At 46.9% G+C, this 14,977-nt stretch overlaps 1 protein-coding gene across 7 annotated transcripts in view; it reads right to left on the bottom strand.

Annotated features, from left to right (window-relative positions):
- SPAG9 (sperm associated antigen 9) overlaps positions 1-14,681 on the bottom strand; it is a 153,725-nt gene extending 139,044 nt beyond the window's left edge. For 2 of the 7 annotated variants that reach the window (XM_024234706.3, XM_063718134.1), the window contains exon 1: positions 14,137-14,646. In XM_024234706.3, coding sequence (XP_024090474.2) covers positions 14,137-14,439 — 303 coding nt within the window. In that variant the 5' untranslated portion in view covers positions 14,440-14,646. Of the gene's footprint in view, positions 1-14,136 lie in introns of all 7 variants that reach the window. The other 5 variants (XM_024234703.3, XM_024234705.3, XM_063718135.1 and 2 more) reach the window with 5 other exon arrangements.
- Positions 14,682-14,977: the final 296 nt, after the last annotated feature.

Raw genomic sequence — 14,977 nt, 5'->3', positions numbered from 1 at the left:
CACTTGAACCCAGGAATTCGAGGCTGCAGTGAGCTATGATCACTCCACTGCACATCAGCCTGGGTGACAGAGCAAGAACGTGTCTCAAAATAAATAGATAAGAAAAATAAAATTAAAAAAAATTTTTTAAGTAAAATAAAGTACCTGCCACTCTAGTCTTTATCCCATCACCCTGTTTATTTCCTGCATGGCATCTATCACGATTTGTAATTAACTGGTTTGCTTATTGTTTATTGCAATGTAAACTCCAAGACAAGATGGGCTACCTTCCTTGTCTGTTTCATTAGTGGCTACATCCCCAGGGCTTAGAACAGTGCCTTGTTCTGCCAGGCGCGGTGGCTCATGCCTGTCATCCCAGCACTTTGGGAGGCCAAGGGAGGTGGATCACTTGAGGTCAGGAATTTGAGACCAGCCTGGCCAACATGGTGAAACCCTGTCTCTACCAAAAATACAAAAATTAGCCAGGTGTGGTGGCGGGTGCCTGTAATCCAAGCTGCTCAGGAAGCTAGGGTGGGAAAATCACTTGAACCTGGGAGGCGGAGGTTGCAGTGATCCGAGATCAAGCCACTGCACTCCAGTCTGGGCAATAGAGCAAGACTCTGTCTTAATTTAAAAAAATAAAAATAAAAAAGTCCAGGTGCAGTGGCTCACGCCTGTAATCCTAGCACTTTGGGAGGCTGAGGTGGGCAGATCACAAGGTCAGGAGTTCAAGACCAGCCTGGCCAATATGGTGAAGCCCCATCTCTACTAAAAATACAAAAATTAGCTGAGCATGACGGTGCACGCCTGTAGTCCCAGCTACTTGGAAGGCTGAGGCAGAAGAATCACTTGAACCCGGGAGGCGGAGGTTGCAGTGAGCCTAGATCCCGCCACTGCACTCTAGCCTGGGCAAGAGTGAGACTCCATCTCAAAAAAAAAAAAAAAAAAAACAGAAAAAGAACAGAGCCTGGCTCAATAAATATTTGTTCTTTCTAAGCATCTATGTTTCTGTTTATCTTTCCACCTACTTGGGGGAATGGGATAAGGTAGAACTAGAAAATCATAAAGTTCCTGTCCAGCTCTTTAAAAGAAACTGCAGGAAGGCCGGACGCAGTGGCTCACACCTGCAATCCTAGCACCTTGGGAGGCCGAGGTGGCAGATCATTTGAGGCCAGGAGTTTGAGACCAGCCTGGGCAACACAGTTTGACCCCCATCCCTACCCAAAAAAATTAATTAATTTAATTAAACTGCAGGAAGAACAAGAGAAAACACACTTTAAAGGGCAATAATACTCAGACACGGTGGCTCACGCCTGTAATCCCAGCACTTTGGGAGGCCAAGGTGGGCAGATCACAAGGTTAGGAGTTTGAGACCAGCCTGGCCAATATGGTAAAACCCCATCTCTACTAAAACTACAAAAATTAGCTGGGCATGGTGGCACGTGCCTGTACTCTCAGCTACTCGGGAGGCTGAGGCAGGAGAATTGCTTGAACCCGGGAGGTGGAGGTTGCAGTGAGCCAAGATCACGCCATTGCACTCCAGCCTGGGCGACAGCAAGACTCCATCAAAAAAAAGGTTTAAAAAAAAAAAAAGGCAATAATAGATGTCACATGTGGTTCACAACTATAATCTCAGTTACTTGGGAGGCTAAGGTAGGGGGATAGCTTGAGCCCAGGAGGTTGAGGCTACAGTGAGCTCTGATTGCAACACTGCTCTCCAGCCTGGGCAATAGCATGAGACACTGTCTCAAAAAAAAAAGGGAGGGGGGCAGTAATAGAATCCAGAATCATAAAAATTCTAGGCCTATATCCCAGAGGAAATCTTATCAGCAGGTAAAAGAATTTCTCAGGCTCTATAACCCTGGCAGAGCAGGTAAACATGTCAGAAACAAGATATCCTGGAAATACATGATTTAAAATAAAAATAAAAATAAAAATAAAAAGATGGCCATGGGGCGGTGGCTGGTGCTGGTTATCCCAGCATTTTGGGAGGCTGAGGTAGGCAGGTCACCTGAGGTTGCAAGTTCAAGACCAGCATGGTCAACATGGCGAAACCCCGTCTCTACTAAAAATACAAAAATTAGCTGGGTGTGGTGGCAGACACCTGTAGTTCCAGCTACTCAGAAGGCTGAGGCACAAGAATCACTTGAGCCCAGGAGGCAGAGGTTGTGGTGAGATGAAACTGCACCACTACACTCCGGCCTGGGTGACAAAGCAAAAGATTGTCTCAAAAAAAAAAAAATAGTTACTAGCAAAAATATTAAATGTAGGGTCTGTTTCTGTATTTCTGTATCTCAAAGTTTCAAAAAGGGGAAAAATAATTTGTTTTCTTTTTGAGACAGGGTCTTGCTCTGTCACCCAGAGCAAGGGTGCTGTGTGCCAGAGTGCAGTCGCATAATCAGGGGTCACTGCAACCTCGACCTCCTGGGCTCAAGGGATCCTCCCACCTCAGGGTCTCAAGTAGCTGGAGCCACAGGTGCATACCAACACACCCGGCTAATTTTTCTATTTTTTGTAAAGATACGGTCTCACTACGTTGCCCAGGCTGTTCTGGAACTCTGGGGCTCAAGCTATCCTCCTTCCTTGGCCTCCCAAACTGCTAAGATTATAAGCATGAACCACTGTGCCTGGTCCATAATAGTTTTTATGTGGTAATTTTATTTATTTATTTTTATTTTTATTTTTTTTTGAGACAAAGTTTCGCTCTTGTTGCCCAGGCTAGAGTGCAATGGCATGATCTCGGCTCACTGCAACCTCTACCTCCCAGGTTCAAGCGATTCTCCTGCCTCAGCCTCCTGAGTAGCTGGGATTACAGGTGTGCACCACCAAGCCCAGCTACTTTTATATTTTTAGTAGAGACAGGGTTTCTCCATGTTGGTCAGGCTGGTCTTGAACTCCTGACCTCAGGTGATCCACCCGCCTCAGACTCCCAAAGTGCTAAGATTATAGGCATGAGCCACCACACCTGGCCAATGTGATAATTTTAAAACAAAATTAGCCAATTTTAATTCCATTTTGTAGATTTCACATTTAAATTTCTTTTTCTTTTTGAGATGGAGTCTTGCTCTGTCGCCTAGACTGGAGTGCAGTGGCACGATCTCAGCTCACCACAACCTCCACCTCCCAGGTTCAAGTGATTCTCCTGCCTCAGCCTCCAGAGTAGCTGGGATTACAGGCACATGCCACCATGCCCAGCTAATTTTTGTATTTTTAGTAGAGACGGGGTTTCACCATGTTGGTCAGGCTGGTCTCGAACTCCTGACCTCATGATCTGCCCACCTCGGCCTTCCAAAGTGCTGGGATTACAGGCATGAGCCACTGTGTCCGGCCTCAAATCTAAACTTCATATAGAAAAGTAACTAAAATGCAAACACTTCCTCCCAGATGAGTTTCATTAATTCATTATAAACATATTAAGAAGCTAGTTAGCTATATAATAACTGACATATACCGTGCTCTTAAAAATTAATTCAAATTAATATTAGATGATATTACAAAGCTTCTTTTTATTCTTTTTTTTTTGACAGAGTCTCACTGTGTTGCCCAGGCTGGAGCACAGTGGCATGAACACATCTTACCTCAGCCTTGACTTCCTAGGCTGGTGCGATCCTCCTGCCTCAGCCCCCCAAGTAGCTGGGACTATAGGCACACACCATCACACCACGCTAATTTTTATATTTTTTGTAGAGACAAGGTTTTGCCATGTTACCCAGACTGATCTTCAACTCATGAGCTCAAGTGTTCCGCCCACCTCAGCCTCCCAAAGTGCTGGGATTACAGGCATTAGCTACTACACCCGGCCTTGGAAATGTTCTCAGACGTAAATAATATTGTGGTTATATGGCAGAATATTCTCATTTTTTAGGAGATAAGTATGTTAAATACTGAGAGGCTAAGTATCATAATGTCTGTAATTTAAATATGTTAAGTACTGAGGGCAAAGTATGTCTGCAATTTAAAATGGTTCAGCAATTAAATATGTGTATGTGTGTATATGTGTATCCACACCCACACATCCACATATACAGACAGATAAATAAAACAACAACTACTGAATCTATATAGTGGGTATACAAATGACAAATGTACTTTCCGTTTTTCTATATGTTTGAAAGTTTACCTAATAAAAAGTTGGGAGGGGTGGTGGTGGATTTACTGAAAAAGTTTACTAACCTTTAAAAAAAAACAACCCTAGCTGGATGCGGTGGCTCACGCTTGTAATCCCAGCACTTTGGGAGGCCGAGGCAGGCAGATCACTTGAGCTCACAAATTCGAGACCAGCCTGGGCAACATGGTGAAACCCGTCTTTACAAAATATCAAAAATTAGCTGGGCGTGGCGGTGTACACCTGTAGTCCCATCTACTTGGGAGGCTGAGATGGAAGGATGGCTTGAGCCCAAGAGGCAACGGTTGCAGTGAGCCAAGATCGCACCACTGCACTCCAACCTGGGCCAGACCTTGTCTCGAAAAAAATAACATAAAATAAAATTCTATACCCTCAACTCGGTACTTCTCTATTACATTAATATATAAATTCCCATGGTTCACTTCAAACATTTTTGGGTGTGCCTATTATGCCAAACTACTGAACGCTGTAATTCTTAAGAAAATAAAACACAGTATGGCCGGGCGGGTGGCTCATGCCTGTAATCCCACCACTTTGGGAGGCCGAGGCGGGCAGATCACGAGGTCAGATTGAGACCATCCTGGCTAACGTGGTGAAACCCCATCTCTACTAAAAATACAAAAAATTAGCCAGGTGTGGTGGTGGGCACCTGTAGTCCCAGCTACACGGGAGGCTGAGGCAGGAGAATCGCTTGAATCCAGGAGGCGGAGGTTGCAGTGAGCCGAGATCCCGCCACTGCACTCCAGCCAGGGTGACAGAGCAAGACTCCGTCTCAAAAAAAAAAAAAAAGGAAAGAAAAGAGAAAACAGTGCTATGTTCAAAGCAATAATTAAATATCACTGGTCAAGATTTCAAAGTATAAAACAGAACTTATATATACCCATTTCCAAATAACAGCTTTTTAAATACATATAACATTACATACATTATTAAACTGGTCTATGCAGATATTTCTGACTACAACCTAATAATTTATTTAGATAACAGCTGTATTTATTGAGTGCAGAGCAGAGCAAAATAACTTGGGTAGGTTCTAATATCAGTTCTCCTGGGAAGCAAAGTTCTGTACAACATAAATAAGCAGCATGTAGTTAAAGGTAAGGTAAAGATTTCAAGAAGCAGGAATCCTGTACTCTCTCAAGCACAGAATTGGATGTGTGACTTATGGCACACACTTCAGCAATCCAGTGAATAGTCAATCTACTAATCTACCCTCTGAACCAGTTTGGTACTATACCCAGTTTGGTGTCCTCTTTTGTGATTTTGTTTTTTGTTTTTTCTTTTGAAGACACAGTCTCACTCTGTAGCTCAGGCTGGAGTGCAATGGCGAGATATTGGCTCGCTACAACCTCCACCTCCCAGGTACAAGCGATTTTCCTTCCTCTGCCTCCGGAGTAGCTTGGATTACAGGCGTTCGCCACCATGCCCAGTTAATTTTTGTGTTTTTAGTAGAGACGGGGTTTCACCATGTTGGTCAGGGCTGGTCTTGAACTCCTGACCTCAGGTAATCCACCACCTCGGCCTCCCAAAGTGCTGAAATTACAGGCGTGAGCCACCATGCGTAGCATTCTTTTGTGATTTTTAACTAAATAAAAATACGAGTGTCACTGCAGCAGGGACACATAACGGTATCTCATTTAGATATTCACATTCAGAAATCTCAAATTTAAAAAAAGGTGTCTTAATCCAGAGCTAGTCTTTGTCTTTAAAAAAATGTCTTAGGAGCTTAAGTAATAATTAACTAACAAATTACTATTTCATAAAGCAACAACCATACCCCTTCCCATCCCACTCCCGCCAGAAAACAAACATAGATTGTTCATTTCAGAAAGTGTCTGAATGACTAGGTGCAGGGGCATATCTCTATCTACTCTGGCTAGGGGCAGTGTGAACATTATTCGAATCGTTAACCATGGCCAGGTGTGGTGGCTCACACCTACAATCCCAACACTTTGGGAGGCAGAGGTAAGAAAATGTCTTGAGGCCAGGAATTCAAGACAAGCCTGGGCAACACAGTGTGACCCCATCTCTACAACAACAACAACAAAAAAGGCCGGACGCAGTGGCTCACACCTGTAATCCTAGCACTTTGGGAGGCTGGGGCAGGCAGATGACTTGAGGTCAAGAGATCGAGACCATCCTGGCCAACATGGTGAAACCCCATCTCCACTAAAAATACAAAAATTAGCTGGGTGTGATGGTGCGTGCCTGTAGTCCCAGCTACTCAGAAGGCTGAAGCAGGAGAATCGCTTGAACCCAGGTGGTGGAGGTTGCAGCGAGCCAAGACACTCCACTGCACTCCAGACTGGCGACAGAGCAAGACTCTGTCTCAACAAAAAAAAAAAAAAAAAAAAACTTTGGCAGGATCCACAAGGCAGGAGGATCACTTGAGCCCAGGAGTTCCAGACCAGACTGGGCAACATAGTGAGTCCAGCCTGCATAACATAACGAGACCCTGTTTCTACAAAAAAAATTAAAAATTAGCCAGGCATGGTGGCGCATGCCTATAGTCACAGCTGCTCAGAGGCTGAGGAAGTGGGATCTACTTGAGCTCTGGAGGTCAAGGCTGCTGTGGGCCATGATAGCACAACTGCACTCCAGCCTGGACCTCATCTCTAAAAAAAAAAAAAAGAAAAAAAAAAAAACAAACCCAACCAAAGGAAAAAAATCACAAAAACAAACGGTTCAGAAAAAAAAATGGTATTTATAAAAATATGAAAAAATTTTGGCCGCTGCAGGGCGTGGTGGCTCACACCCGTAATCCCAGGACTTTGGGAGGCCGAGGCCGGCGGATCACCTGAGGTTGGGAGTTCGAGACCAGCCTGACCAACATGGAGAAACCCCATCTTTACTACAAATACAAAATTAGCTGGCCATGGTGGCACATGCCTGTAATCCCAGCTACTCAGGAGGCTGAGGCAGGAGAATCCTTTGTATCTGGGAGGCGGAGGTTGCAGTGAGCTGAGATCACGCCATTGCACTCCAGCCTGGGCAACAAATGCGAAATGCCGTATCAAAAAAAAAAAAAAAGAAAGAAAAGAAAAAGAAAACAGGTTGGCCGGGCACAGTGGCTCACACCTGTAATCCCAGCACTTTGGGAGGCCAAGGCAGGTGGATCACCTGAGGTTAGGAGTTCAATACCAGCCTGGACAACATGGTGAAACCCCACCTCTATTAAAAATACAAAAGTTAGCAGGGCGTGGTTGTGAGCACCTGTAGTCCCAGCTACTCAGGAGGATGAGGCAGAAGAACTGCTTGAACCCAGGAGGCAGAGGTTGCAGTGAGCCAAGATCGCGCCACCACACTCCAGCGTGGGTGGCAAAGCAAGACTCTGTCTCAAAAAAAAAAACAACAACAACAAAAGAAAATAGGTTGGGTGCAGTGGCTCACACCTGTAATCACACCACTTTGGGAGGCTGAGGTGCGAGGAACGTCTGAGCCCAAATGTTCAAGATCAGCCTGGGCAACATGGGAAACCCATTTCTACAAAAAATACAAAAATTAGCCAGGCATGGCGGCATGATCCTGTAGTCCCAGCTATTTGGAAAGTTGAGATGGGAAGATCACTTGAACCCAGGAGGCAGAGGTCACAGTGAGCCAGGATCACACCACTGCACTCTGGCCTGGGCAACAGAGTGAGATCTCGTCTCAATCAGTCAATCAATCAAAAGATCTATAAAAATATTAAAGTATGTGTTTTTTAGGCCAGGTGCAGTGGCTCACGCTTGTAATCCCAGCACTCTGGGAGGCCAAGGCAGGGGGATCACCTGAGGTCAAGAGTTCGAGACCAGCCTGGACAACACGGTGAAACCCCTTCTCTATTAAAACTACAAAAATTAGCTGGGTGTGCTGGCGCGTGCCTGTAATCCCAAACTACTAGGGAGGCTGAGGCTGGAGAATCGCTTGAACCCGGGAGGTGGGAGTTACAGTGATCTGAGATCGCACCACTGCACTCCAGCCTGGGTGACAGCACAAGACTCTGTCTCAAAAATAATTTTTTTAAAAAATGGGCCAGGCATGGTGGCTCATGCCTGTAATCCCAGCACTTTGGTAGGCCAAGGTGGGCAGATCATGAGGTCAGGAGTTCAAGACCAGCCTGGCTAACATGGTGAAACCCCATCTCTACTAAAAATACAAAAAGTAGCTGGGTGTGGTGGCTCATGCCTATAATCCCAGCTACTCAGAAGGCTGAGACAGGAGAATTGCTTGAACCCAGAAGGCAGAGGTTGCAGTAAGCCAAGATCGTGCCTCTGCACCCCAGCCTGGGCAACAGAGTGTGAAACTCAGTCTCAAAAATAAATAAAATTAAAAAATAAAATATCAAGTGTGGACCAAGTGTGGTGGCTCATGCCTGTAATCCCAGCACTTTGGGAGGTCAAGGTAGATGGATCACTTGAGGTCAGGAGTTTTACACCACCCTGGCCAACATGGTGAAACCCTGTCTCTACTGAAAATACAAAAATTAGCTGAGTGTAGTGGTGCACACCTGTAATCCCAGCTACTCAGGCAGCTGAGACAGGAGAATTGCTTGAACCTGGGAGGCAGAGGTTGCAATGAGCTGGGATCATGCCACTGCACTCCAGCCTGGGTGACAGTGAGACTCTGTCTCAAAAAAAAAAAATTTATGAATGAATGAGAACACTAAAACAAGAGCAATGAGTGTCAATACCTATTTTCCTGCCCATGAGTCTTATGGGTCCCATGTTCATACACTTCCAAAGACAAGAAGTGTCAAAAGTCTCCATTTAAACAAAAATCATTTTGTTACTGCTTTAAGTGCTGATTCCGTGGAAACAAGTTAGAAAGTTCTCAGTAGTGTCTCTCACCTCTGCATTCAGTCATCCTATTGTTTTGTTTTTTTGGTAAGAAACAGGGTCTTGCCCTGTTGTCAAGGCTGGAGTGCCATGGCCATGATAACTCACTGCAGTCTCAAACTCCTGGGCTCAAGTGATCCTCCTGCCTTAGCCTCCTGAGTAGCTAGGACTACAGGCTCGCACCATCACACCCAACTAATTTTTTTTATGGTTTTTGGGGAAGAAGGGTCTCACTACGTTGCCCAGGCTCAAACTCGTCCTTTTTTTTTTTTTTTTTTTTTTTTAAAGCAAAAGGCCACAAAAAAGCAGACACAAAATCACATAATCCATTCCCAGTAAAGATATTCTCTCTTCAGCCCATTCTCTCCATGTATGAGTCTATCTCAAAAAGGAGGGAAGGGGCCAGGCATGGTGGTTCACAGTGGCAATCCCAGCACTTTAGGAGGCCGAGGCGGGCGGATCACCTGAGGTCAGGAGTTCGAGACCAGCCTGACCAACATGGAGAAACCCCAACTCCACTAAAAATACAAAATTAGCCAGGTGTGGTGACGCATGCCTGTAATCCCAGCTACTTGAGAGGCTGAGGCAGGAGAACTGTTTGAACCCAGGAGGCGGAGGTTGCAGTGAGCCGAGATCGCACCATTGCACTCTAGCCTGGGCAACAGAGGAAACTCCATCTCAAAAAAAAAGAAAAGAAAAGAAAAAGAAAAGGAAGGAAGACGGTGCCTCTTTGTTTTTATGTGTAATCTCCCTCTACTGAATGATGCTAAATGAGCTCTCACTTTGAGAATAACAGTGATGACATACAAGACCCACAGAATCACTGAGAACTAAATTCCTAAAGGTTCTTTAAACTCGTATGTCTACTTTTCAGAAGTTTCTTTTTTTTTCTTTTCTTTTGAGAGGGAGTCTCACTCTACTGCCCAGGCTGGAGTACAGTGGCACGATCCCAGCTCACTGCAACCTCCATCTCCCGGGTTCAAGCAATTCTTCTGCTTCAGCCTCCCCAGTAGCTGGGATTACAGGCGCCCACCACCACACCCGGATAATTTTTGTATTTTTAGTACAGACAGGGTTTCATCATGTTGGCGAGGCTGGTCTCACACTCCTGACCTCAAGTGATCCGTCTGCCTCGGCCTCCCAAAGTGCTGGGACTATAGATGTGAGCCACCACACCTGGCCCTTTTTTAAAAATTACAGCAAATCATGGCTGTATTAAAAGAATCAGAAGTTGCAGAAAAACCCTAACATACCCAGTTATAACCTCTCTCTCCAGATCATTTTGTATCCAGATTTTTATTTTAAAAAATCACTGGGCTGGGCACAGTGGCTCACCCCTGTAAGTCCCAACACTTTGGCAGGATCCACAAGGCAGGAGGATCACTTGAGCCCAGGAGTTCCAGACCAGACTGGGCAACATAGTGAGACCCTGTCTCTGTAAAAAATTTAATTAGCCCAGTGTGGTAATGCATGTCTGTGGTCCTAGCTACTCAGAAGGCTGAGGCAAGAGGATCACTTGAGCCCAAGAGACTGAGGCTGCAGTGAACCGTGACTGTGCCACTACACCCCAGCCTAGGCGATTGAGACTCTGTCTCCAAAAAGAATTTAAATTTAAAAGCCACTGATTTTAAAATAAATTATTCAATAGGTTCACAGGGCTTATTCTGGATAGAGTCAACAGGATGTTCTGGTTGAAAAAGTGAAATTGAAACAGAGTAGAAAGTGAGGAGCTAGCTATGTAAAATTCTAAGGAGAGCATTCTAGAGCATGGGCAAAGGCATCAGACGGGTCTTGGTTAAAGAATGGAGAGGTGTGTCGCAGGCAGCCCAAAGGAGAGAGTGATGGGCGATAAGATGACAGATTTCTTGATTAGCATCTGAAAGCAGTCCAAATCTATCTAAAATTAGCCCTTCTTTAGGTTGTTTTTAAAGAATCCCTAAAACAGCAGACTAGCTCCACAATAGAAATTCAAATAAAAGCAAAGGAAAAAGTCAGAAGGTATTCAAAATATGTCCTATCAATATAAAGATTAAATTTTTGATGCCTTGCTGAGAATTCCTGCAAGCAAGAGATCATAGCACCTCACACATTCCTAAAACATTCTATCTACATACCCACCTAAGTTTCCACACAGGTGCTCAGAATTTACTTTACTCTCTCTGGTGATGGATAATTTCCATGCTTTCAAATCACTTTTGCTGTAAATACCCTGAGGCACTTACTTTTGCTACAATAGACTCTTGGTCTCCACATTAAAGACACAAACAGGCCGGCACGGTGGCTCACGCCTGTAATCCCAGCACTCTGGGAGGCTGAGGCCGGCAGATCACGAGGTCAGGAGATTGAGATTATCCTAGCTAAAATGGTGAAACCCCGTCTCTACCAAAAATACAAAAAAATTAGCCAGGCGTGGTGGCACGCGCTTGTAATCCCAGCTACTCAAGAGGCTGAGGCAGGAGAATCGCTTGAACCCGGGAGGCGGAGGTTGCAGTGAGCCGAGATTGTGCCACTGCACTCCAGCCTGGGTGACAGAGCAAGACTCCGTCTCAAAAAAAAAAAAAAAAAAAAGGGCGCAAACAAAGCACTCACAGAAAACTAAACACAGAATTCACTCTACATATTGGCCAAAGGGAGACAATTTCTGGATACTGAGCAACACACAATTTATGATCTTACGTGAAAACTGATGGCCGGGCGTGGTGGCTCACACCTGTAATCCCAGCACTTTGGGAGGCTGAGGCGAGTGGATTGCCTGAGCTCAGGAGTTCGAGACCAACCTGGGCAACAAGGCGAAACCCCGTCTCTACTAAAAAGCAAAAAATATATATATATTAGCTGGGCAGGGTGGCATGTGCCTATAGTCCCAGCTACTCGGGCGGCTGAGGCAGAAGAATTGCTTGAACCCGGGAGGCAGTGAGCCGAGATCGTGCCACTGCACTCCAGCCTGGCAACAGAGAGAGACTCCGTCTCAAAAAAAAAAAAAAAAAAAAAAGAAAAGAAAACTGATAACAAGGTGTGTTTATGTTTGTGGCCTGGGAGTTGGCTCATTTAGCATTTCATAAATGTTCTCTGTTCTCAGGTCATGACCCTTTGCTCAATGGTTTCACTATGGAGAATTTATAGATGTAACTGAAAAAATATAAACTACAAATAAATTCATTGGATAACCTATTTTTTTTAGAGTCATTTACTTAAGAAATTAATATGGAACCCAGAGTCTAGCAGTCGGGCAGTTTTGTTTTCTGATTCTGCAACCTGTGGCAGATGGTTTTCTTGGCACGTGTGACCTTGGCATTTTGCCCATATTTACACGGACTGACAGAAGTTTAAGGCTGGAGGGAGCATTTATTTTACGTGAGGTAAAAGGTCATGTCAGGCTTGCTTGTCACCTGTGCGTACATGTGGTTAATTCCCAGTCACTTCCATGTATATCCACAAACTGGCAAGGGGCTATGTGAGCATGAAGCAGCAAGTAGCACTTGACCTCTGTTCTATAAAGAGTGCTAACAAACAAGCGGAAATTGTGATCCTATCATTATTTGGTTTTTCATCCCTTCCTTCCCTATATGAAAGGAAAAGCTCTTGAAATAGTCCACTCTGGCAGGGTGCGGTGGCTCACGCCTGTAATCCCAGCACTGGGATGGTCAGCCCGAGGCCAAAGTGGGCAGATCACTTGAGGCCAGGAGTTCAAGACCATCCTAGGCACCACGGAGAAATCCTGTCTCTACAAAAAACAAAAATTAGCGGGGAGTGTTGTCCTAGCTACTTAGGAAGCTGAGGCACAAGAATCGCTTGAACCCGGGAGGCAGAGGCTCACCGGGAGGCAGAGGCTGCAGTGAGCCAAGATCACTCCACTGCACTCCACCCGGGGCAACAGAGTGAGACTACGTCTCAAAAAAAAAAAAAAAAAAAAAAAAAGTCAATTTTGTTTGGCAAATTCAATAGCATTCCTTTGAGAAAATTGGATCCCACAATCACAACTAAAAATCATCACTACAGTCAAGCTTTTAAAAAAGGAAAAGAACTATTTAACCAGATGCAAAGGTATACGTGACAAAACAAAAAAAAATTTAATGGTGTTACTATTCAGTGTTAGGAAATGAGCTACAAATCTCACATCCTAAAAACTCTTCAAGTCTTTTTGAAAAATACTATGTCATTCCTTCAATAATTAGTTATTTCGCCTCCTTTGATCACCATGTATTTAACCAGGTGTGCTAAGTGCTTGAGAAACAAAAATAGGACACATCACCTGCCTTCGATAAGGTCCACAGAAATAACGCTAATGCAGGCTGAAAGCTAAACTCCTTGTCAGTCTCAAGAAGCCAAGGACCTATCACTTGCACCCTAGAACTCCAAAAGGTTCACAGAGTCGAGGTGAGAGCGCCCAGGTCACTGCTCGGGTGCTAGAGTTAACAGGTGGCCAAATGCACGTATAAACAGCAGTCTGAGAAGGAAACTCAGACGGAAAAAGTGTTGCCAACTGTCACCTACATCTTCCCAATCCCGCCCCCCAATCCTTTTTATAAATAAATGGAGGTTTTTTAAGGGAACTGTCCAAGGTTACAACCTGATACGGAGGAATGCTTTGGTTTGGGATACCAACGAAATTGTTTATATATTTATTGAGTACTGCCACACAACATCTAAAAGTTGACAAAGTGTCAACCAAGGCACATAGAACATAAAATAAGACCTCTTTCTCAACAAGATTAAAACGTCAAGAAGAAACTGACCGAAAGAGGGAGATCTCTAACTTCCCAAAGCAAGGCAACCCCCTGGAAAGGTACTGGAACTAGCGGAAGTTATATATCCAGGGCAGAAGTGTCCCCCTCCCCAAGGGTAAAACTTTGAACCGCCATCTGACTATCCCACGGTGGTCGGAAACTTCCCTCAACAAGAAGCAACCAGACACCCAACAATCTCCGCCCTTGGCTAACCCCAGGTGTCCTCAGGCCAGGCTGTCGCTTCCTCCCCGGGCCCTGCCTCCTCCATCTCGCTCCCTTCCCAGGACACTCAGTAGCCGGCCTCGGCTTCCAACGCCAGCCTGGCTCCCGGGGTACCTGGAGGCCGCCGGGCTCGGTCCCGGGGGGCATCGGCCTCAGGCCCGCCCTCCAGGAGGCCCGTCGCGCCTCTCATCCCCGACCGGGCCGCGATCCCCACCCCGGCCGCCCCTGGAGACGAATCCCGCGGCCCCCGCCCTGCCGCCGGCCTCACCTCCTCAGCGTGCTTGCGCAGCGCCTTCTCCCGCTCGTACTGGGTGATGAGCTGCTCGTTGTCGTCCCGCAGCAGCTCCAGCTCCACCTGGTGCTCCTGGTCCTGCGCGAACACCGAGTCCAGGTTCTCCAGCACAGCCACCACCAGCGGCATCAGCTCCTTGACCACCTCCTCGTCGTAGCGCCCGATGAGCCGCTCGAACTCGCGGTAAATGGAGCCGGCCAGGCCGGACACCCGCTCCGACATCACGGCCCCGGAGCCGCCGGGCTCCTCCTGATACACCACACCGTCCTCCAGCTCCATGGTGGCAAGCGGACGGGCGGGCGGCCCGGGGCGTCGCCGGCAGAGGGGCGGCACCTGCCCGCACGGGACGGGCCCGACTCGGGCTGGGACGGGTACTAGGGCTGGAGCCCGGGCCGGGGCTGGGGCTGGGCCCGGCGGGGTGGGGGCCGGGGCCGGAGGAGGGGAGGGGTGGCGTAGGCGCTCTCACCCCAACCGCCGCTGCACCAACTGCCGGGGCGGCCCGGCCGCGCGCGCCATACGTCATCCGCGGGGCGGGGCCGGCGCCGCGTCGGCCAGATGGGCGGGGCGCCGCGGGAGGCCAGGCGCGGCTGGGGGCGGGGCCATGCGTCTTCGGGCGCCGGCGGAGGAAGCCATGGCGTCAACACCCGGCGCCGCCGGGAAGGTGCGGGCGCCAATGGGAAAGACTGAGGTCGGCGTGTGGAAAGTAGTGTCCATCCACGGCGGGATTCGCGGGGCGGGTCCCAGGGGAAAGGGAGGGGTTCGGGAAGAGTGACGAGGTAACTTAGCTGGCATTTCTATGGCTTTTTAAAGCTCACAA

Source organism: Pongo abelii, chromosome 19, assembly GCF_028885655.2.
Source record: "Pongo abelii isolate AG06213 chromosome 19, NHGRI_mPonAbe1-v2.0_pri, whole genome shotgun sequence".
NCBI lineage: Eukaryota > Metazoa > Chordata > Mammalia > Primates > Hominidae > Pongo > Pongo abelii.
The sequence above is the reverse complement of the archived record's forward strand: the minus strand, read 5'-3'. Positions and strand labels throughout refer to the sequence as shown.